Raw genomic sequence first — 24,864 nt, 5'->3', positions numbered from 1 at the left:
CATGTTTCAACTAACATGGAAGGGAGAGAGTAGCACGTAGGACTGTAGGAGGATGGATATACTACTTACTATGCATATGCATGGTAAACCTCTCATCATCTTTGGAAGGATACACAGCTACAGAGCCCACAATTTCAAGATGGAGTCCAGAACAATGCCGTGAGGATCACCCGAAAGATGTCTGGGACCAAGCAGCTCTGCGCCACGGTTAAAGCCCGGCGGAGCCACATTTAGTCCTGAAGTGGCCATAAAACCCCTTGGCAAGTTATTTGATTGACAAGGCTTTGGTTCTTCTCTCTGGGCCAATTGTAGTCTTCGGTTTTGGTTTGGGAAAATTGCCGTAGTAATTTGGGCCCCTAGGTTGAATACAGATAATCCTAGTGCGCCCAAATAATGTGCAATTTACATGAACAGTACAAATAGTTATGTAAGCGATGCATTGCTACTCTACCTTGATATGCAGAATATACTTAATTCTACCAGGTAAATGATAAAGATAGATAAAATAAAGAACATGTTAGCTCATATACAGGCAACTTTTCAAAAATCAAGCCAAGTTCATGATGTTCACTTGTCTATGACGAAAAGGCCTTAATGAGTGCAATCTTAAAACCTTTAAAATACACTTTTCACACAGTTTTTCCAACTTTCAGATTCAATCTCTACTACTAGAGTTGGAAAGGGCTAGGTTGCGCCTTTGTCATCCGAGCCTCACCATACGGTTCATCATTGTCAATCCGACGATTGTTTCTGAACGCTGCACAGCCAATCACATAGAAGATCACTAGGATGATCAATACAACGATGTTAATGACAGAGACCTTTCTCCAACTCTTCCTAATGTTGGCCAGCAAACCAGCCTTGCAAGAGTTACAGGAATAGCAGAGTTCCTGCTGATCATTGTTCCACATAGAACAGTCAGGATTTGTTCCCACCAAGCCTCCTCCAGTGGTCCAAAACGTCTCATTCACATAGGCATAGCCACACTCTGTAGGGGGCTTGCAGCAGCCAGACTATTGATCAAATGATAAAAAGAAAATTAGTATTCCACTTGCTCTAACTTATATATCAACACATCATGAAAAATAGTTGGGTCTCGTAGCTCTAGTAGCAAGTCCAGTGGCCAAGAGCATTGATTAGGTTCTATACGAGTGTGTGAAATCAAGATGCACTAAATACCACTCGACTGTCAAGTAATGTTACATGTATCATATTTGCCGACCACATCACTTGATTATGATAGTAAAACCAATTTCCATAAATTATTTTTAGGTCTGAAAACCCATTTGCATAGATACACCTTCTTCCTGATATAAATCCAATATGGCAAGCGTATATAAAAGGCACCCAATCTTCTATAGTAATAAAGGGATAAGAATGACTAGTGACTGCAACTACAAACTACTTTGTGCCAGCAAAATGCTGACCAAAGCTAGAAAGTTTGTTCAAGCCAATCAGTTGGTTGACCTTACCCTCCCTTTAAGCTTGAAATTTTCTGTATAATATGTTATAATTTCTACATCTGTATTCAGCATGTGAAGCAAGTATGGAACATGTCATGGTCAGATAACATGCATTTATACCTGGAACATTGTATGTATTCCACTAACCTCTACATCAATAATTTGGACACACCAATAATGCAGACTTGTCAAACAAAATATACCAATAAGAAAGTGAGAGCCAAAACAGTTGTGGGAGAGGAGAGGACTATATAAGTGGGAGTATTTCAAGTTTGTTCAAGGTTATATCATTGTGTTCCAGTTTGTAACAACCAGACAAAAACGAGAAAAGGATATCCCACCTAAAAGATATTCTGTTAAGATAAAGCAGAAAAAAAAGGCTTAGACAACCCACCTAGAAGAACATTCTTTTCGTTTGAGGATCCTGACCTACTGAACAACTGCCACCACAACAAGTACTTTACTGTAATTCGCTTAATATTCCAGAATATCATCATAGAAACCTTCTTTTCACTTCATAGGAGGATATGGTTTGAGCAAGAGTGAAAGAGAGTCGCACTCTTTTTCTGAGTGACACTTTATACCTAAATTACGTGCTTCCGTTTATTCAATTTTCATTTCTTTTTTTGATATTTTCTTGTTAGGTTTAGAGTTTACATCAAGTGAAGAATCAAATAGTCGAACTCTTTAACACAAGTATGGGATTTAGGTCTTTTACCACAGAATCTGAAGGCTGGTGGGTCTTATTTTCTAATTTTCTTGTTGGGCTAAGTGCCTAAACACTATTCTATCCACAGCCTATGTGAGACATGCTTAATGGAATTAGCTCTTTATCGATTAAGGTCATCACTCCTTGTGGTCCACTTATATTTTGAACAATGGGAAATGATTTATTTTCTTTCTTTCTTTCTTTCAAAAATGGGTAATGAAATTTCCTTTTAAAATTTTATATAAGAAAAGGACAGTGTACAAGTGGGAGTAAAATGTTCTCAAGAAAAAAAAAATTAAAAAGAAAATCCCACATAGCAATCTTTCATTGGTCCAAAGACCAATATTTTCGGGGTGTAAAGTATAATATAATTGGGGGACTCCAACTCAACTCAACCCCATGCTTGTCACACTGTTTGGCCACATGCCTTAATAACCTCCTTAAGGCAAGATCTAAATCCCAAACTAGATCTACCACTACAGCCACTAATTAACCTTCTTCAACCTCTAACTCAAAAACCCATCAAGCAAGATATTGATCAGACAAACTTAAGCCATGAATCAAAATAGTTGGTCTCTAAAATCATGTCCGAGACCCGATTCAGAATTTCTGACAGCATAGCATACCAGATATCGAACATAACATCGTCACTAAAAATTGGATCCATTAAAATTTCATTGCTAAGAACTCAAAACAAAACAGAAAGTTCTAAAATCAGATCAACTTTTTTCATGCTTTATGGTTCTTTTTGTTATAGAAACATCATACCCTTTTTACTACAAAGTTAGCTATAGCTAAAAGCCTAAAACAGAAATCAATCAAAGAAGTGAAAATTTACATACCTCAACAGAATTAAGCTTTCTGTTGTAGAACATGTCAGCAGTCTCCGGCACACCATTAACAGTCCTGTCCATCTTCTTGCAGACCTTAGAGTCCCTCACACAAGAAGCAATCTTCCTCCAGTAGCTATTATCCGCTACGCGGTCCCTTAGCCAGCCAGAGTAGTCCTCCAGATAGTAGTCCTTATAAGCCTGGTTTACGAGCCCCCTGCCGGACCCTTTATCCGTCACGGCGTAAGCGAAAATGATGAAGCCGATCAGGGCAGCTATGATGAAGAACATGACGAAGAGGTAGACCCACATGAGGAAAGTGTTGCGGTAACAAGCTCCGGCGAAGCCGGCTAAGGAGACGACCATGATGGAGGCTCCGATGACTATGAGAGGCCATTGGAGGAACTTGAGGCAGTCAGTATTGTTGGCTCGGCTGCTCAGCCAGATTCCACCGCCGAGGATAGGGATTGAGAGGAGGAAGGTGGTGAAGTTGAGGACACCTATCAAGTGGTTGCTGGACCTCATCTTTTCTGGGTTTGTTTCTTCTTTTCTTCCTTCCTGTTTGGGTTTGGATGTTTTTTGTTTTGGAGTTTTCTGGTGGAGACTGGAGAAAGTTGGAGTCTTTGGGTTTTGTGAGAAATGATGGAGCTGGTACGTGTTTATTATAAGGGTTTGGGCAGTTGAAGTGGCTTTATGGGGAAGGAGAAGAAGTGTGAGACTCACTCGCTCTTTGTTGCAGACGCGTGTCTATTTGGGGCATGCTTCCTGCAAAATGACTGAAGTGCCCATTGTGTTTGAGTTTATCTTTGTGTTTTCTTAAGAGGATGATTGATTGATGGCGATGAGTTTAAGATTAAGCATGAGATAACCACTTGTAATTGCCCCACATAATTCAGAGTTATAAAAATCTATACCAAAACACTCGTACTTTGCAAGTTAACTCGAAAATATTCTTAAATTTTAAAATTACAATGAGAAACAATTGAACAGTCGGACAAGCCTAGTGGTCTAACTGTTTTAATGAGAAGTTAAATAAATAAATATTAACTATCTCATTTTTATCGATATATTTTATGAGTCTCGCTAAATTATATATTTAAGGTGAGTTTACCTTTTGATTTTCCGTTAAGAGAACTCAACAGTTTGTAGATTGTATTTCTTCTTACATCTAACTGTATTTCTTCTTACATCTAACTGTTAAACAGCGACAAGTGTGGCCCGTGACCCACCATTGTGCCGATACTGTCTCAACTTAACCACCCGTTAGGTGTTGGGTTTTAATCACAAAAGGCATCGGTACAATTGAGTGAGATCCACCCACTTATAAGTTATATTTTATTTGTCACTTTTTCAATGTGGGATATTTCCTCTCCAACACCCCCCCCTCACGTGATCTTTAGGTATGCACGTGGAATTAATTGACAAAACCAATTCCACATTAGAAATCGGGTCACAAGTCCCACATTAGAGACTTGACCAATCACATAACAATCTAAAACTCACATCGAATACTTGGCAATAATCCAATCGGAAACTTCCGATGGCAAATTTAATGAACCCAAACTAGGTCCATGATTGGAGAGGAGATTGGTGAATCAATTAATGAATGAACCCATATCTGGGTCCATGATGGCGACGTATTGAAGAGCGACCCGCTTTGATACCATGTTAAACAGCGACAAGCGTAGCCCGTGGCCCACCATTGTATCGATATTGTCCCAACTTAACCACCCGATAGGTGTTGGGTTTTAATCACAAAAGGCTCTAGGTATGCACGTGAGGGGGCGTGTTGGAGATGAAATATCATACATTGGAAAAGTGACAAAATATAATATAACTTATAAGTTGGTGGCTCTTACCCAATTGTACCGAGGCCTTTTGTGATTAAAACCCAACACCTAATGGGTGGTTAAGTTGGGAAAGTATCGGTACAATGGTGGACCACAGACCACGTTTGTCGTTGTTTAACACTAACTTGAATAAGTAACACGTTGTCACGTCGTAAGTTCAGTATCATGAAATTTAAAATATTGGTTACTTACTAGCTTCACAAGACTAGTATATTTTACAATTTACAATAAACAACATTCATTATCTTAATTGATAACCAAATAATCAGAATTCACTAGAATTATGATGTAAGATGTTTACTTGTTTAGGGGGGATGATTCCAATTTTTTCTGTTTGGGGGTAAAATGGAAAGCCATTATTTGATTGCAGGGACTTTCAAATTCAGATTACTTGTGTGAAAGTGCTTTTGCTAACTTTGCTTGGTAGACTACTTTTTGATACTGTGGAACGTGTTCATTTCCTTCACTCGTGGGCAGATATGATTGTTGTGTGATTTGATCTGGATTTGCAGATTAATTGGCTTCTCTGTCGACAAATGACAATGATTTCAAAATTTAATGGAAAAGCACTCTAATTTTTCAAGTTAATTGGGAAATATTCATAAATTATAAAAATTATAACAAAAAACAATTGAACGGTCAGATAAGTCTAATAGTCTGATTGTCTTAATGAGAGGTTACATAAACAAAATTGATTATCTTATTTTTATTAATCTATTTTATGAGTTCGTGATTTCAATTACTAAATACTCAGTGTTTACTCAAATTATGACGTAAGAATGTAAGATGCTTAGGTGTATGATTCCATTTTTTCTGTTTGGGGGTAAAAATGGAAAGCCATTATTTGTTTGCAGAGACTTTCAAATTCAAATTCCAATTCAGATTACTTGTGAAAGTGGTTTTGCTGCATTAACTTTGCTTAGTAGAGGGACTACTGTTTGACTCTGTGGATTGTGTTCATTCATGGGCAGATATGGTTATTGTGTAAAGTTATGGATTTGCAGATTAATTGGCTTCTCCGTCGACACTTGACAATGACTTCAAAATTTTTGTTCAGCCAAAAGAAGAATATCAAACTCATGATTAAATCAAAGATATTAGAATATGAAACTGTTCATGAAATTCATAATCATATGATAAGACAATACGCAAGATATATTGACCATGTGAATGCAGCTTAAACTTCTCTCTTTCTATAATTATTATTCAATAGATTCTGGTTCAAGTGTTTGTCTGTCCATGTGGAGCCCGGAATTCCTGGAGGGAGATACTGGATTCAGCTTCATTCCTCTGATATTTTTATGCATACACACGACACACCCATGCAACTATGACCCAAAAAAAAAAAAAAAGACACATATGCAACTACTGTATATCTGAAGGTCATAAAAAAAACAAACAAACTACTGTATATCTGAAGTGACTATTTATATAACACCTGACCACCTGAAGGAATTATTACTTATTTGTCTTGAAGTGGAGAAATTCCAAGAAGACATCAAGTAACTCTCAGCCTCATCTTCTTTCATCACACTTTTAGCCAAGCAAATTTTGAAGTAATTTTTTCACATAAAAAACGAATGAGGATAAATTTCGAAATTGTTTCTGAACCTCTTGGACGGTGGATGATGAAAGAATATGGGGCTGCTGAGTTGTGGACTAAGTTGTTTAACTTTGAGTTTTCGTATCTGAGTGAATGGTGATGTTTGTGAATTAGATCTGGGAAAACATTGTGTCTTGTCATGTTCGTGTCGTATATTTATTAATTAGATGGGGATGAAATTAGATGTCCCCATTATTCTATCTCAATTCTATCCCCTCAACATGATTGGTCTACAGAGATTAAAAAAATATTTTATTAATTTTTTGTTCCATTTTTTTAATCTTTGTCGACCAATCATGTTAAGGGGACAGAATTGAGACACAGAAATCTGAGACAGCTGATTTCATCCATATTAAGATGCTAAAACCAAAACTGAACCATTAAGTTCTGTGTTAACCCTTAAAACTCATTAAGACTCGTGAAGAAAAACTAAATCTTAACTTACAAAATCTTATAACTTAAAATAACATAAGAAGCACACGTAAATCTTATACAGTCGGGCTTACCTCTTTCTTTTTGAAAATTGAGAATTGAGGTTGTTGTCGTGAAAATTGATAAAAATGATTACGATGAATTAGATAGATGTATTAGGGTTTCTAATATATATTAAACAGAGGAACTCAAATTTACAAGAACACCCTTATGTTAATTGTTTTTATCGTGTTAACAGATTAACACTAAACCAAATCATTAAAATTTGTGTTCTTACTGTAATGACCCTATATGGAACCAAACCTATAAACCTCAAACCAAATTCTTATAATTTCATGCGTGTTTGTGAGCGTGTTATCGTATCGTATGCAGTTTTGCCAAATCTTCTCCAAATACATTCATTAGAGGGAAGGTTGATAATTTTGATATTTTTACATCAAGTATTTATTTTAATTTTATTAATTTAATTAATAAATCTGATGTATGACAAGATTTTAGCCAATTTCAACAAAAAATCTCGATAAGAAATAAGCGTCTTCACATTAAGAAAAATAATTTAAATATTGGAAATTGGTATTCAAATAGGCTTCTTAATGATGGAATTAATCATAAATTACTCTTTTGGATATATCGGGATTTTCGAGCAAAATCTTGATTGAGATTCCAAGAGTAATATTCTTTAGTATCTAGGATTCTATTTCCGATTTTTATTTAATCAGGTTTAATTAGGTTTCCTAGTTTTAGTCTACAATAAATTGTTCTCTATGTTTTCTAGTTGTATTAGGTTTATGCTATGTGCCCTAAATAAGACACCTCTTAGATTGTAATTTTCATTCAAGTTATCAATAAAAAAAAAACCAAATATTAGATAAGTTTCTCTATGTTTCTTTCAGCTATGCCCGTAATTGCTAGTGGATTCTAACTCATCTCATGATATGGATTTTGACGGTTGACGGAGCCTCTTGCTATCGTGTTCACGCTTCCTGCATCATTTGGTATCAGCCTATTTGAATACCAATTTTCAATATTCAAATTGTTTTTCTTAATGTGAAGATGCTTCTTTCTTATCGAGATTTTTTTGTTGAAATTGGCTAAAATCTCGTCCTACATCAGTCTCCTCCACTTGAAAAGAACTCGACCTCGAGTTCCTCTTGAATGCAGCTCGATCATTAGTAGGAATAAAACATGATAAGCAATCAACTTCAATATTCTCGAAATTAAAAGGTATCACCATGAATCCAATGTAGACAAGTTTAGAATAAGCATCTTGAAACTTAAGCTCCTCCACTTGAAAAGGAATGACCATTGACTTCTCTTTGGGTTGGTCTTGAACACTATTAAGCATGCATGACATGAATATCGATGTGATGAATGAATCAGCTTCATTGTCTTTAATAAGTTTCTCTTCAATCTTCAAAGTGTCTTCTTCATGTTTCTTTTCACACATCTCAGGATGGTCATTCTTGATGTTCTTCCTTCTAGGCTTGATTTTAATTTTGTGTGCATCCCACCTAAATAAATATGTGTTGTCCTTGCAATAACCACCATTGACACTTTCATGCCATAGTCTTCCAAAAAGCACATTAGTGTCGTCCATGTCAATCACATGACAAGTAATCTCTTCTTTATAAAATTTTTCCATAGAGACAGGAACTTTACAAACCTCTATTACTTGCGCAGTTGCGCATATTCATCCTCTCCAAATGGAATCCAGTATGGATCACTCAGCTTCACTGTCGGTAATTGAAAATAATCCACAACTTTGTTTGCTACAAAATTCTCTCGTAGACCACAGTCAAGTATTACAGAGCATACCTTGTCTTTGATGATACATGTTGTTCGGAAGTCGTCGTAATCCGGCGTTGTGAATATCCAATGTTCCATGTTTTCTTTTTCTTTTTCTTTTCTTATTATTATTTTTTTTTGGATTTATGAGGTTGCATGTCCTAGGGCGAATCTCTTGGCATATTCCTCTTCAACGAAACTTTCTTTGATAGATACTCTATGACCAGCGTCATTAAGGTTGGTGGTAGTGAACTTCTCCCTTGGATCGTCGTCTGCTAAGGAGCGGGCGAAACCCGCTCTGATACCAAATGATGCGGGAAGCGTGAACACGATAGTAAGAGGCTCCGTCAAGCGTCGAAAGTCATATGAGATTACGGGCATAGCCGTAAGAAACATAGAGAAACTTTTCTAATATTTGGTTTTTTTTTTATTGATAACTTGAATGAAAATTACAATCTAAGAAGTGCCTTATATAGGGCACATAGCATAAACCTAATACAACTAGAAAACATAAAGAATGTTATAAAGTAGAGAGAATAGTAGGGAGGAAGTAGAAGTGTCTCATTCAGTCTCATTAGCCTCCTTTATATAGAGGTAGGGTTTACATCAAAGTACATAACTAATGAGTATTTACATGGACATCCACATAGATAATAATATTTACAACACTCCCCCTTAGATGTCCACCAATGAATGATGGTATTGGACGCGCTAATTGTTGCCTCGTTAAAAACCTTGCCAGGTAACAAAAACCCAGTGGGACAAAAATAACCCTGGTCGAAGGACAAAAAGAGCACAACGCGCATATGTCCTAGGTAGCATGCTTCTGGATGCTCCCCCTGATGGGAATCTCCCCCTGATTGTTGCAAGCCTCATTTATGTATGCGATAAGCTACATGTACCATGTATAGTAGCTTGATGTGTCTATCACTGAAGTGAGACCATGTGTGCTTTGCATATAGGGGCTCATCACAAATTTTCATACCTGCAAAATTAAAGCAATACTAACAAAGCTAGACAATATAAAGAAATTGATACATTTATCTTTGTATAGTTTAAAACATAGGAAAAATCACCATGGCATACCCAGCCATAAATATCAATATCTTTATGTATTGATATGTCTCATATAAGCTCTTCAAGACCTTTATGTAATTCATAACTTTGCGAAAGTTAGAATATGTTGCAACATTATAATCATAATTCGAATTCGATAGTAGTCTTGTCATAGTACTCATTAAGGCAATTTAGATCTCGTTGACTAGAACGAAATGAGTACATATGAGCTAGCTTAAGACTCTTTGATTCCATGAGTGAGCTTCAGGCTCTTTCGACCTTTCATGGACTTGCATTTGAATTATTCATGTATTTGAATCCCTTGAGGATTTGATAAGCAATACGCTTACAATGACACTTCACTTTTGAGATTTTGCTTTTAGCAATGTGTCTTTAAGATCTTCATAATATACGATGACAACGTGCCATAAATCTCTCGTCAATATAACAGCTATATGTAACACTGTACTTATAGAAAATTGTCATTCGTATAAGGGAAGGTATTCATAATCTCATGTCTCTATAAATAGACATTGTGTCATAGTGATTTATCTTCACTTTAGTAAATACCCTTTTGTACCATGTAGGGTTAAGGTCCAAGTATTTCATCACGTTTCAAATTCATTGGAATTGCCTCTTTCCAATTTGGCCAATAAATAATGTCGAATTTTGTATGAGAACGTGATTCAATGTCATCATAGCCCTTGATAATTTTGGTAGCTACCATAGATAATATCAATCATCGATGATTATCAATTTTGTGATCCCACTATTCTCATATGCATGCATTAGCTATCCATATAGCTTATTAATATTGAGTACCCATGCCTCTTCTAGGGCTTTCATCCTTTCTCAATAGACTTGTATCTCTTACAGGACAGTCATATCGCATGAATGAACTTATTTAGAGAATGTGGATCTTTTACTCATAACCTCATCTAGAGCGTTAGAGTGATATAGGGCTTTATGACCTCTACTTCACAGTAGTTAAAACTTTGGAACCTATAGATATGTCACGCTTCAGGCGATTTACATATTTGATGAAATGTCCAACCATGACATCATTTATAATAGCTTTTGCAAGCTTTATTTGTGCAGCCTCGTTAGGAGCGCTAACATTTTAGTATGGCAGTCTTATCAGGAGAATCATGTCATTTGGACCAACACGTTTTCCATAATTCGAGTGTGGTCTAGACTGCTTGTACAATGTTTTTGCTTTAGGGAATTTTTATCCCTAGTATGAGGATTGTATTTAGCACATGATTTTGGCACTTGTAAACCAATTCACTTCAGAAGTAGTGATTAATAGATCCTTCGTACTTTATGTACGAGGCTCAATTTGAGACATGATGAATTTACTGATTCATGCTCAGGCATGAATGATGAATTACCCGTCGTACTTCAGGTACGAGGCCTAATACGAGAAATGATTAATTCACGCCGTTCATTAAAGACACTCTTTTCTCCCCCTAACGGCGGGAATATTGTCTCATTGAAGTGACAAATCATGTGTGCAATACTGCTCCTTGACAAAATTCATCATGAGCAAATTTTGCAATCACTATTGTTTAACACAACAATATTTGAACTCGACAATGAATCTCATTAGAGCTTGTTGGTAATCTTACACAACATGAATGACCAATTTGGTCATGCCAAATTAATGTATTTGGCTTGGTGAACTTCTGGTTCATACCCATATATGCCTCGTATTGTTGTGTAATATGATCCAAATGAGAGAGCAGATGTTTTTTTTTTTTCAATATACACCACGCACTTTAAGTACTGAATGTACCAAACACAAAGATATCTCTCATTTTGGTAACATAAATGCGGGCTCTTCTAGAGCTATCCACCAAGATCTATGGATCTGGGATAGATTACCTTTACCTTGGTAAAGATAAATATTGAGAGCTACTTATGATCTTTAGAGATCATAAGCATCATTGCAGCACATATCTTTCCTTCTTTCTTTCGACAAATTTACTTAGAAGGAAATGATGCATTGGGATCCATAAATGTTAGAACTCTAGGTTCTTAACAAGGTGACATCTTTGAATTTCATGTCACAATATTTTACTCAAAACTTCTAATTCGAGGCTAACAGTTGTGCTCTTTATGACCCTTTAATTATACTCAAAGTTTATGGGTCGAGTGTAAATAACTTTCGGAACTTCAGGTTCCAAAAAGGAGCATGAACTTTATTTAGAGGATCCACATTAACATTGCTGAAGAACTGTAAGCTCTCATATAATCAAGGATCAAGAAACTTCAAGTTTCGATCTCTTTTTGGCGATACATTTGAGAAACTTCAGGTTCTCATGTAATTATAAGAAGAGAGACTGTACGCCCATTTTCATGTAATACCAAGTTGAGGAACTTCTAGTCCTCTTATAATCAGGAAACATTAAGTTTCCATCATATATTTACTCGTAACTTCTGGTTCGAGTTTTACTAATTTATTTTTTTTATACTCAAAGCTTTGGGTTTGAGTTTTACTTAGAACTTTAGGTTCTACTATGAAATTTTGAACTTCTGGTTCAAAACTATTACGTTCGAAATTCATATGTTCGAGGTATAGGACTGCTGGTCCGTATGAGTAACAAAAAAAATGTAAAAGATAAGTACTGTAATGAAAGTACATAACAAAATAGGAAAATTGCAGGGAAAATAAATAGATAAATTAACACTGGAAACTTCTGGTTCCATGGATGAAGAAAACACACAGAGCTTCTGGTCTGGTTAACTTCATATGATAATCTTTTATTTCACTTCTAATTGCACAAGAACATAATATTGTCTTCTAGACAGGTTCTCTTTATAAAAGAATGTAAAGCCAAAAAACTTCTGGCATTGACCAAGTGTGCAACCTCAAAATACATCTTCTAGAGGTAATTTGAAACTCCAAATTCACAAATAATCATAAGGAGGAAGGAAACCCCAACATCAAAAGAAAAATTGAGGAACTTCCGGCCCTCTTATAATTATTGGGGATCACAAATATGTGACTTTATATACTGGATTGCATAGCTCTGAGGATCTTCTGGCCCTCATAATTGTATTGAATCTGAAACTTCATATTGCAACGTTGATAAGTGTCGAGGAACTTCAGGCCCTCTGTAATCAGATCAAGAGACTTCAGGTCTCGATCTACGTACTTTGATCAATTCACTATCACAAATGTAAATTTTACCATATCCATTTGTCAAGTATGGTGAGAGCAAGTTATATCAAAGTAATTAATCAAATTAATAAAGAAAACTTACCTGAATTCAAAGGAACACATGCAGAACTATCGATCTTCCTTAACATGTATCATGAAAGAAACAATAATTTGTATGGTTCTATGTATCCAAAATGAAATTGGATAAACAATAAGACTCCCAATACCCAATAAGAAAAGTCGCAATTTGCGATGATGTATATATAAATATATATATATATATATAGATCATGAGAAGGCAACAAATGCATTAGCATGTAAAACATGAACTGGGTATAATCAAATAGATTACGAATAAGAACAGAAGCCCGTCAAAGCATGCCTGTTAATCAAAGCATATAGATTTATAATATAATCCAATTTGTTTGCAAATCAAATTCAAGAAGTCCTAAAAAAAAATCAAATTCAAGAAACCTATGCCTTTTGTTGTAAACACATGCCTACCAAAAATGAGAATAATTAGTAAGTCGTGCCGCACAAAGGGAAAAATGCGGAAGTCCGGTCCGGGGTCTCCATGTGAGAGGGAAAAAAGGGCCGGGGCTCCGACCCGGGTGGAGTGACGGAAAGTTAGGGAGAGAAGGGTGGCGGCTAGGTCGGCTAATAAGGAAGCCATTGGAGTTTGGGTTTTTGGGTTTAGAGAGAGAAGAGGAGAAGATTTATCATCTGGGCTAATGGGAGTAAGAGACTGATACGGCGGCGAATTCTAGCTCTGGATTATTCTGCTCACACGTATCTGCCAATGACCACCGCATGCAATCTTAGGCCTACCCACAAAGGTACAGATTATCTCCCAGACCCAATCTCACACAAAAACTTCATACTATGCATGCAGATGAACAAAGAATAAGTGGCATTTTATTGCTGTATAACAAAAAATTGAAATTATTGACTCAAGCTAGGATACAAGACAACTACTATTGTCACTTTCAGAAGCAAGAAGTTAACCGAACTGAAAATTGATATACGTCTTCAGATTGAAGAGGCAGTAGAATTGTCGAAAAAAAAATAAACCATGATCAGAAGTATGGATAAGGAAGTAAATTGGAGTATAAGACTCATAGATCCTGAGTAATGGTTAGAAGCAACAGAGTTGCACCATAAGGACTCGTGGATCATCATAGAGTTTTAAAGAAAAATATAGAGCGTGCTGATAACGTGTTATAAAGTAGAGAGAATATGGAGAGAGAATAGTAGGGAGGAAGTAGAAGTGTCTCATTCAGTCTCATTAGCCTCATTTATATAGAGGTAGAGTTTACATCAAAGTACATAACTAATGAGTATTTACATGGACATCCACATAGATAATAATATTTACAACAAAGAACAATTTATTGTAGACTAAAACTAGGAAACCTAATTAAACCTGATTAAATAAAAATCGGAAATAGAATCCTAGATACTAAAGAATATTACTCTTGGAATCTCAATCAAGATTTTGCTCGAAAATCCCGATATATTCAAAAGAGTAATTTATGATTAATTCCATCATTAAGAAGCCTATTTGAATACTAATTTCTAATATTCAAATTATTTTTTTTAATGTGAAGACGCTTCTTTCTTATCGAGATTTTTTATTGAAATCAGACTGTATCGTCTTAAGACTTAATCCTCCGTGAGAGATGCCCATACAATTTTACCAGATCTACTCCAAATACATTCATTAGAGGGAAGGTTAATAATTTTGATAAATGAGACGAATGACACGTACAATCGTCTTAAGATCCACGAGAGATGCCCACACAAGAAAGAGTCATCAATTTGATTTCTCAAACTAGCAAAAGGGAGAGAGGACTTGTACTAGATAGGGTCGGACAATAGATCTAGGAGCAGCAAGGTGTGGACTATAACTTTTTACTTTTTTAGTAACTACTTCGCTTCGCCTTCCACGTTATCTTTGAAGCCGTCCATGGCCGACCGTTATCTACTACGGTGGATTTGCTGGAGTTTAATGGATAATGTGTTGACTGTATGAGCTGAGTAACCCCCAGGTTAGACTTTTAGAGTGATCCGAAGCAAACATAAGACGTAGTGCAAATAACTTACGCAACAAGTAGCTAAAAAGGAGGTAATGCCAAAAGAGAGAGACGTTATGGCCGTCCCTACTCCCTACTAGTAAACTTGGATTTGGAATATGCAAAAAGAGAAAGTACTAGGAAGCTTACAAAACTAGCCGGTGATAAAGTCCTCCCCGTACCTTTCCGAGTGGCCTTTTTATCAAATCAGTGAAAGGAAACTTAATAGTGAAGAATTGATATGGGCATGGGGATTTCGTCATGGGTCTCATAGAAACAATGAAGCCCGACGTTACGAAGGCAAAGAAATGATGAAGCCTAAAAACAAGCAAGAAACGGGTAGCCCAACTAACTCAACAGCATGTAACCCAGGTCCTGAAAATTGTGTGGCCATATTTTCTGCCCAACATTAAAGAACACGAGTCTAACTTGGTCAACAACGGACTTTATAATATCATGGATTATGTATCCCATTGAATACAGAAAGTATAAACATATACCACCCTATCTCATGGAATGAATGGCCTTTTACTTGGGATGAGGCCAGAAGAAACCAGATTTGAAAGCGCTGCTGATTTAACATTTAGATTTCGAATGTGTTGAAAGAGGGTCCGGGTATTTTGAGACAAGGTAGTGAAGAGGGTGACATGGTTGTTTTTAGTATTGGTGCGAGAATTTATCGTGACTTTTGAGATTGATCTCGCTTTGTAGCTCAAATTGAGGGACGATATAAGTAGTTCACGGTTGGGCCTCATTGACTCATGATGATTATTTACAATGATTACCTATAACCAGTATCTATTTTAGGGTTGTGTGTAGAGCTCCCATTACTCGAGTTGTGGGTGAGGGAGTTACAACAACTTGTCACTCCTAGTCTCCCATACTTTGTAATCGTCATTTTATTAATTGAACGTTTCTATTTTACACAGGGAAAAACATTTAGATTTTAGTAGATTGGCGTTCTTTAGATTAGTCATATTAGTTGTATAAACAGTAAACAGTACTAGGAGGCCTCCGATATTCTTGGAGCGATCTCGGAGTACGAAACCTAGGTTGCGTGTTGCTGGTGGCGGTGTAGCTTCGCTCCCCAGACCAGGCAAGGCTGCGGCGCGTTATCGGGTGCGACGACGGTGTGGCGGCGGTGCAGACTTTGGTCTGGATCGTGGTGGGTTCGACGGTGGCGGATTAGTTTCTGGGTTGGTATAGATCTGGATATGCAGTCGATCGTGGTGGGTCCAGTGTAGGGCTGCGGTTTGGGCATAGCACCGGGATGGAGAATTCCTGAGTGGAAGAACGGCGGCAGTGACGTTTCCAAAGCGGAAGTCGATCGGCGAGACAGGTCGGGGTGCCGGATTCCAATGGGTATTGCAGGGGATCGGATCCTCTCCGACTGGGTCTGATTGCCGGCTTGGATTCGTGCGTAGCAGAGAGGCAGCGGACCCAGGGACGGTGATGCAGTGCTGGAGAGGCCGGCCGCCGGAGAGATTGGCGACTGCGGTGATGGGGCGGCAGCAGAATTGGGTTGCTGCTCACTTTACTCAGGGTTGGGTTTGGGTCTTTGGGCCTGGGCTCAAGTTTGAGTTGTTGGGCTTTCTGTTATGGGCCAGTAGGGAGGGTGTTTTACCACCCTCATTTGTCACTTAGTGATGAAGGTGGGTCTGGCCTGAGATGTGGACCTTTTTGGGTTTTCAGGTTGACTTATGGTCCAGAACCAATCGTTTCGGATCAAGACTGCTACGGGAGTTGGTAATTATCTGGAATAAGATTGATGTTCAAGCGACTTATGGATAAAGAATTGCTCCTATTTGTTTACTAGGAAGTGGCTCTCTGTTGGTACCGCAATTGCGCGCCTGGCTAATGGGGATGCTAGTAAATGATTTTGCCTTAGAAGACACGGAGTTGTTCTTTGTTTATGAGTTCGCTTCCAAAGCGGGCTCAAAATTGACTTGTAATGAGTTTACATTACTTAGATAGGAGTGTGGTTGTTACCCTGCCATCTTTCTGTCTTTAAATGTATGTTAGACTCTGACTTTTTGGCTGATCATCTAATGCAATGAACATTTGTTTCAAAAAAAAGATTGGCGTTCTTTGGGTTGCCATGTGGCAAAATATCTTGTGGTCTGTCTTTTGATTTAATAACAATCACTTGAATTAAATACAAGAACTTCAAATGTTTTAATTTCAATTTTTGATATTAATCCAACGATACATCATACATGAGCACGAAATTTTTAAAGGAAAAAAAAAGGTAGGTGTCATAGATTTTATTTTTATTTTTTTCCCTCACTTTACATTATGACAAGGTAGAAATACCCATATCACTGAATGCATACCCAAAATAAGCTACAAAAGTGAGCAAGGTCATCCACATTGAATTTTGGAGCATCATTTCATTCTTCACCACATAAAAGAAGAAGTACAACAAAGGCATCTTCTCATATTGTTGATCGATCAAAAAGACCAGCTTCACACCATTATGACGAGATATCTAAACCATACAAGTAAAAATAATTTATTTTCTGAAATCTCATATTTCTCTTTTTTTTTTAGGAAATGGAGAAATCTTATATTTCTCATACACCGGGTTGTGTAGACTGTAGAAACACATCTGTTGGGTCAATACTCAATAGTACAAAAAGAAATGATTGGCAAATAAAGGACAAAACAAACACATGCAAACATGGAGGGTTTTAGCAAATAGAGCATAAGTTGGGTAACGATCGCTTATAGAGAGTTCAAGGCCACCAATAATAATCGCAAGATCAAAGCATAGGACTTGACTTTGATGCATGTACTTACAACTTCTGAATTATCAACAAACCTACCCTATTGATGAAATAAATTAACAAATCTATCCTTTTCTAGAACCAAACCAAATCTAGAATAACTCCTAATATAGTAAATTTCCTTTGGATTAGGTGGAGAACAAATGGGATTAAACCTGGCACAGTTAATTATCTATGTCCAGCTACAATGTTTTTCTTCTTCTTCTTTGAAATTTGAAAAGTTGGAAAAAAAGATGGATAACATATGAATATGATATTGAACGGACGTAAAACCGGATTTAACTCCAGTTTAATCTCTCTCTCACAAAACGACAAGTACGTACTCCCTTCTGCTTTCTCTGCGTCCTGCGTTTTGTAATCTAGTGCTTCTCACTCACGCTCCTCAAAACTGCAAAACTCCCAACAGTCCCACTCCACACTCCACTATCCATAATTCAAAGCCTCGGAAACTGCAACCAGATTAGAACAAGAACAAGAACAAGAAGAACAAGAAGAAGAAGAAGATTCACAAAGCTCACCCACTAAGGTAGAGCACCCATTACTGATGTACTCTTATATTTTGTGAGAAAATATGTTCCAGGTTGTTTAGTTTCTGTTGTGGGAAAATGTGGGAAAGTAGGGAAGAGGGAAACAACAGAATCTCACTTGCATTTTTCAGCATTCTGTTTCTGAGCCCAGATGGGTTTCTGTTTCATGGCAAAACCCAAACTGGGTTAGTGTTTTTTTTTTTTGGGTGTTGGTTTTCATTTTTTTACTGGATTTTTTTTTTCTAGGGTAATGATGTTTCTTTCATGCTTCTTTTGGGTGAAATCTGGGCATGAAAAGAATCTCCATTGCTCAGTGATACAGTGTAGCTCTTCTTTTCTTGCTCAAGAGCTTCATTGTTGCAGGCTTTTTTTTTTATTTTTATTTTTATTTTTTTTTATATATAATTATTTTATTTTAATTTTAGAGACCATAAAAGTAAAGCGAATCTTAAAAAGTCTGCACAATCTACTTTTGTTTTCCCTCCGAGGAGTCCATTGTCTTAATTTTTAATAGCTCCATTGCTTGTTTTTTTCTGCAAATGCTGATTCCATGTTCTTCTTGTTTGGGGTGGTTTTAGATCTGTTTGTGTTTGTTTGTTTCGATATTGAAAGGAAAATAATGATAAATTTCCGAGAAAATAGTGCTTTGTGTTAAAGTCGAGAAACAAGCTTGTTTGGTGGTTGTTTCAACTCCCCACATTATTAAAAAAGGTTTGAGCAGTTGAATGAAATCATTTTGTGTTCTTCAATTTCAATCTAGTGCTCATAGTCCCATACTTCACGGCAAAACTGGAGGATACAATGATGGTAGCCATGTTGGATGTGTTTTTTTTGTTTCTCTATAATAGCCATGTTTCCTTGTCTTGTTAGTAGAAGAGGGTATTTGTGTAATTATAACCGATTAGCTGGAGATTACAATGATGGGTCCTTTGAGCATGGATAGAGTGTGGAACTAGGTAGCAAGCATTTAATTGGTTTTTGAGATGTTATTCATTTATTTTTGTTTGGTGATATTAAAAAAAAGTCATTTTTGTTTTGTGGATTTGGTATCTAGAATGGTTTGGTGCAATTTATGATTAGCACATCTTTGCCATAATGGCCTTTTGTTCCATGATGATAAGGAGCACATGCCCTCCATGAAACCTATTTATTTCTCTTACATGTAAACATTGGATCCTCCTGGCCCAGCTTGTGATTTTTGATCTAACTGTTTTTCAGGTCTTGTGGGTCGGAGGCATTCAAATAGTGGAGCTTAGATTACTATTAGCTCCCTCTCAACTTTGCTACTAGAAAAAGCAGTCAAATATGCAAACCCCAAAAGCAAGGTAACTTCGGCTTATATATGATTGTCTTCTCCTTTGGCTTTAGAGGCTTTTGTTGGTCTGTTGCTTGATCAAACAAGCGCTTGTTTGTTTTTTGAGCCAGAAGGTAACTATGTATGGTATTTTGTACTTTCCTCGTTGCTATATCTATGTTCTTGTGAGCTCCTTGTATGACTTTAAAGCCTCTCATGTTTTTGTAAGCTTAACTTCACATCTTGTTTTGGGTTTGTTCTATCTCTGTAGAATGTCATTCTCGTATCCCTTAACTGTTTCCAACTGTACTAAAGACTTTCACTGCTCGAGTAACAATGGTAGACTGATTTTGGGGGCAAGCGTCTATGTACCAGTATCTTTCTATCAGTTGACATATATAGATTTAACAGCTTATTGTCTTGAAGTATTGCTGGGTCCTCTTGGTAGCTATAATGCAGCCTGCAGGACCCACTTGAACTATCGGAGGAGCGAAAAGGACTCCTCTCTGGACCAATTAAGCGACTGTAGTTCTATAATCTTGTGGCCACATTAGACTGAGGACTTATTAATTGGGCCGTTTGATTTTTGTGGTGTCTTTCTTTCTATCCAGCATTTGAAAATAACAGAATCATTAATTGTATTGTATCATTATTCAAAACTTCTCAGCTTACAAAGGGAGAAACTATAATAATATGTTGCATTGCTTTATAATCAATGAAATGATTGAAGTATATTCCTGGTAGCAAATAAGAGTTTTGGAATTTTTGTCTCAGTGTGTCTATTATGCTCTATTGTGTGTGGGCGTGCTATATGGGTATGTTCAATTTTTGGTGGTCATTGCACGGCAGATTTCGTTGGCCGTTCAAATCAGTGTTGCAACAAAGTTTGTGGATTTTATTTTGGTGTGGGTGTGGGAGTACATATTGTTTGATGTTAATGTGGGATCTTTCCATTAGTAAAGGTTATTGGCCTTCCAACTAGTGATATTCATACTATGAGGCTTCCATGAAGAAGAAAGAAAATATGTTTTGTGATAGTATATAGAAATCTAATGCGTGGAAGGCAAAAAAACAAAAGTATGACTATGGACCTGTGGTATATGATCTGGGATAAATGACAAATGCCATGTAGTAATTGGCTTAGAGTAGCCTCCCATCTCTCTTTCTATGTATTGTCCTCCTTTCCAAGATATCAAATTTTCTAAACCTTAAATGTTTTATGCATTTTTCTATTGTAACTTCAGAATGGAATTTGATAGCTCCAGCTCTATAGCTTTACAATTTTAAACTTTACTAGTTGATTTTTGCCTTTGTAATTTTTCTGTGGCGAGTTGTTTTGGAAAGTCTAGTTATGCAACTGATCCACTTATCACTCTGGGATGTGAGTTTTATTTATTGGTAATCTAGGATCATACGTTGCAGCATACATCACCTGTTTTTTTTTTGTTTTTATGACCTCAAATCATAATTTCGCTGTTCCATATGTGAGTTTTATTTATTGGTAATCTAGGATCATACGTTGCAGCATACATCACCTGACAATTTCGCTGTTTCCATAGTTTAATTGCTGTTTTTATTTCCTACTTTATTTCCTAGAAGCGTGTGATCGTTAAACCTGATTGTCATTTTCTAATCTTCTATCAGAAGTGGTGCCTCTGAAGTACCTCAACGGGTATCCCCCACTCAAAGGGTAACTCCGCCTCCAAGGGTATCCCCAACTCAAAAGGTATCCCCTACTCAAAAGGACTCTCCTCGAGTAGTGCGCCGCCAACTTAAGCCAACTGCATTGGAGACTGATCCTGCATCTACTTCAAGTCAAGCTAGACGACTATCTAAAGACAGAAGCCCAAAAGTCAATGAGAGGCGGTCACCCAGAAGTCCATTGCCTGAGGTACTTTTGATTTTACTCGCATTGATTTCTCAGCTGTTTCACAATATTTAGATAAAGTGTTGTACAACTGTGGTCTAGGGATAATATGACGCCTGAGGATTAATGCTTGGACTGGAAGAGACTTGTTTGGAATTTCACATAATTAAATCTAGGTTGTTTTTTGGGTGAACTTTGGTTCTCAAAAGTCGTCTGTCACATAGCAGTATAGTTTTCATTCTAAACTTCTTTCCTTTGTTGTAAGAAATATAGAAGCTGGATACCTTTGTGTTCTGTTGGTTCACTGTCGTGAATCACTAATTCAATATGCAACTCTGGTGTATGCGAAGGAAGTTTCATATTTCTCAACAAAAAAGTTTGTCTGTCTAATATATTAATTGATGCACATTACCATAATATGTAAAACATCATGTTTCTTCAGTAACTTTATCTTTAAAGTATACATGGTTTTTAGTTTGTCAGTTCTCCATCAATGTTATAGAAGGGCATTCTTTCCCCACACATCATTCACACTCGTGTATTTTCATCATGTGTACACATTTAATCTGTATATAGAAATGTTAGTGCGGCATTCTTTGTATACTTTGCTAATAATCATCTCTACCCTTCACCAGAAGAAAGGCTCAAGTAGAGTATCTGAATTGGAATCTCAGATTTCTCAACTCCAGGAGGACTTGAAAAAAGCAAACAACGAGCTTCAGTCTTCCGAGTCATGCAAGAAACAAGCTCAGCAAGATGCTGAGGAATCAAAGAAGCAATTACTCGCCTTGTCATCAAAGCTCGAAGAATCTCAGCAGATTCCTGATCTCTGTATTTCTGAGGAAGCTCGTGTAATCAAGCTTCAAAAGATTTCACAAGAAAGAGAGCAAGCATGGCAGTCAGAGCTTGAGGCTGTCCAGAAGCAGCACTCAGTTGATGCAGTTGCCTTGGCATCTGCCATTGATGAGATTGAGAGGCTTAAACTGCAGCTTGAAATGGTAGCTGTATCTGAGGCTAATCAGACGAAGCATGCAGAATTAGTCAATGGAGAGCTCCAAAGCTTGAAAGAAAACTTGGCAGAAACTCTTTCACTTGTAGACAACATGAAAAACGAATTGAAGGGCTGTAAGGAAGCCGAAGCTCAGGCACAGGCACAGGTTAGTCAAACCCTGCTGCAGCTGGAATCTGCAAGAAGAACAGTGGAGACACTCAGTTCAGATGGCATGAAAGCCATGGAAGCTTACAACTCGATTGCTTCAGAATTAGATCAGTCAAAAGCACGGGTAAATTCACTAGAAGAAATTGTTGCCAAACTCAAGGCTGACCTGAATAATGTAAGCAGCAACAATGACCTTGAGCGGGAATTTGGAGAAAAGCACGAGTCTATGGGACCAAATGAGATCGAGGCAGAGCTTTACACCTTGAAGTCTGAAGTGAAACGACTAAAATCTACTCTTGAGACTGCTGAGACCAAATACCATGAAGAACAAATTCAGAGCACTGTGCAGATAAGAAGTGCTCATGAACTGGTAGAGCAGATGAGATCTGCTTCTAGTCAGAGAGAGGGTGAACTGGAGGATGAACTAGAGAAAACCAAAGCTGGTGTTGAAGCGTTGAAGGCCCACCTAATGGATAAGGAAACTGAGTTACAATGCATTTCAGAGGAAAACGAGGGGCTGAATTTGAAGCTTCGGAAGAGCCTGTCATGCCAGAGAGAGTATGAACTGGAAAAGGAATTGAAAGAACTGAAAAAACATGTTGCAGATTTGAAGGCTCATTTGATGGATAAAGAAACAGAATTGCAGAGTATATCAGAAGAAAATGAAGTGCTGCGAGTGAAAGTCAATAAAAGCGAAATGGACAAGAGCAAAGCGAATGAGGAGGTAGTGGCAGAAGTAGAAGCGGCAAGGTGTGCTGAGAGAGAGGCTCTCATGAAGCTTGGAATTGTGATGGAGGAGGCAGATAAGAGCAGCAAGAAGGTAGCAAGGGTGACTGAACAGCTAGAGGCGGCACAGGCGGCCGGTGCAGAATTGGAGGCGGAACTGAGAAGGCTAAAGGTGCAGTCTGACCAGTGGAGGAAAGCTGCTGAGGCAGCTGCAGCCATACTTTCCTCTGGGAACGGCAAGGTCATGGAGAGAACTGTATCCATGGACAGCAACTATCATGTTCCTGGAAAGCTTGGCTCGCCTTACTCTGAAGATATGGATGATGATATGCTGAAGAAGAAAAATGGGAACATGCTGAAGAAGATAGGTGTCTTTTGGAAGAAGCCACAGAAATAGAAATTCTGCCAGGCAGGTTGATAATATTGGCTTTGGTTACATAAACATTATGCTTCTCATCTCTGCAATTGTTCTTGTTCTTCTAAATTCTAACTGGCTAACCGTCTTCCTCTTTATCCTTTGACAGATGTGGTTCTGGGTGCAGCATAGTCATTTGGTTGAGCAGCTGGTAATTTGCTAAGGCTACTATAACTAGTGTGGTGGCTGTGCACTACACAGATGATGATTTTTTTGCTTCATTCTGTTTTACCAGAGTACTGTATTGATGAATTTTCTCTGCTTTATGGAATATTGAGCTTTTAAGCCATTAGTTATGGAAGGTATATGTATGTATCGGTTAAGATAAATTCTCTTGTTATGAAGACAATTATTTATTGAGGTATCTGGCTTAGCTGTACTTAATTGAGCTGTTTTTCTTGGTTCTGGTTCTGTCCATTGTAATTTACCTTTCAGCTTTAATATGGCAGAGCATGACCAATCCAACACAGCTCTTGGAATGCATCTATTCAAAAGCCCCTGTATATAAGTGTCCCTTGTTTAGGGAAGTTTTTCCCTTGACGCCTCTTGCATCGTTTTGCATGTTGTTAAGATCCTTAAATGTTATTGTTATTCCATTGCTGACCGTCTGGCCAACATGTCTGTCCTTCGTTCGACATGTCATTGCTCCGGCTGGCTTTGCCTGCAACAATTGTATTCAATATGGTGGTAGTGATTCCACTTGCCACTGTACAGAGTCAACTGAGACCCGCTGTTAATACCATAAATATGATCTTAAGAACACTTTGCGATTGCTCCGGGCAGCTACCTTAGTTGGTAGGTACTTGCTCTTGTCCTAAATTTCATCTTTTAGGCTGTGTGTACTTGAGAAATATAAGCACCCACTTATATTTAATTATGGGTGTTTCTAAATGTACCTAGCAAATTTCTTAATACACCCAGCTACAAAACAATTGCCCAGTAATATACAATTTTACCCTTCTTTGAACCCAGCATCGGTACGCCGACCGTCACTGATAACTCTCTCTCTCCCCCTCCCTCCTTCCCTCTCCGTCTACGTTCTCTCTCCTCTCTCACACTCGTTACCCTTTCGTTTTCAACTTTTCATTGCCTTCTCTCTCTCTCTCTCTCCCCCTCCCTCCCTCCCT

At 37.5% G+C, this 24,864-nt stretch overlaps 2 protein-coding genes across 4 annotated transcripts; one reads left to right on the top strand and one right to left on the bottom strand.

The window, feature by feature from the left end:
- Positions 1-474: 474 nt before the first annotated feature.
- LOC133731677 (tetraspanin-3-like) lies at positions 475-3,665 on the bottom strand. Its single transcript, XM_062159074.1, has 2 exons — positions 3,015-3,665; positions 475-1,013 (listed from the first exon to the last, which is right to left on the bottom strand). The coding sequence occupies exons 1-2, from the start codon at positions 3,525-3,527 to the stop codon at positions 669-671; spliced, it is 858 nt and encodes a 285-aa protein (XP_062015058.1). The 5' UTR covers positions 3,528-3,665; the 3' UTR covers positions 475-668.
- Positions 3,666-18,099: 14,434 nt separating this feature from the next.
- On the top strand, positions 18,100-24,121 carry LOC133732854 (interactor of constitutive active ROPs 3). 3 transcript variants are annotated; one of them, XM_062160454.1, is made up of 5 exons: positions 18,100-18,275; positions 19,495-19,601; positions 21,215-21,461; positions 22,073-23,731; positions 23,847-24,121. In XM_062160454.1, the coding sequence occupies exons 2-4, from the start codon at positions 19,582-19,584 to the stop codon at positions 23,717-23,719; spliced, it is 1,914 nt and encodes a 637-aa protein (XP_062016438.1). In that variant the 5' UTR covers positions 18,100-18,275; positions 19,495-19,581; the 3' UTR covers positions 23,720-23,731; positions 23,847-24,121. The 3 variants fall into 3 exon arrangements, with proteins under 3 accessions (XP_062016438.1, XP_062016436.1, XP_062016437.1); XM_062160452.1 differs by having other exon boundaries at positions 18,101-18,275; positions 22,073-23,735; XM_062160453.1 differs by lacking the exon at positions 18,100-18,275 and adding an exon at positions 18,965-18,987 and having other exon boundaries at positions 22,073-23,735.
- The last annotated feature ends 743 nt before the right edge of the window (positions 24,122-24,864 follow it).

Source organism: Rosa rugosa, chromosome 2 (genome assembly GCF_958449725.1).
Source record: "Rosa rugosa chromosome 2, drRosRugo1.1, whole genome shotgun sequence".
NCBI lineage: Eukaryota > Viridiplantae > Streptophyta > Magnoliopsida > Rosales > Rosaceae > Rosa > Rosa rugosa.
This window is presented reverse-complemented; position numbering and strand designations above follow the sequence as displayed.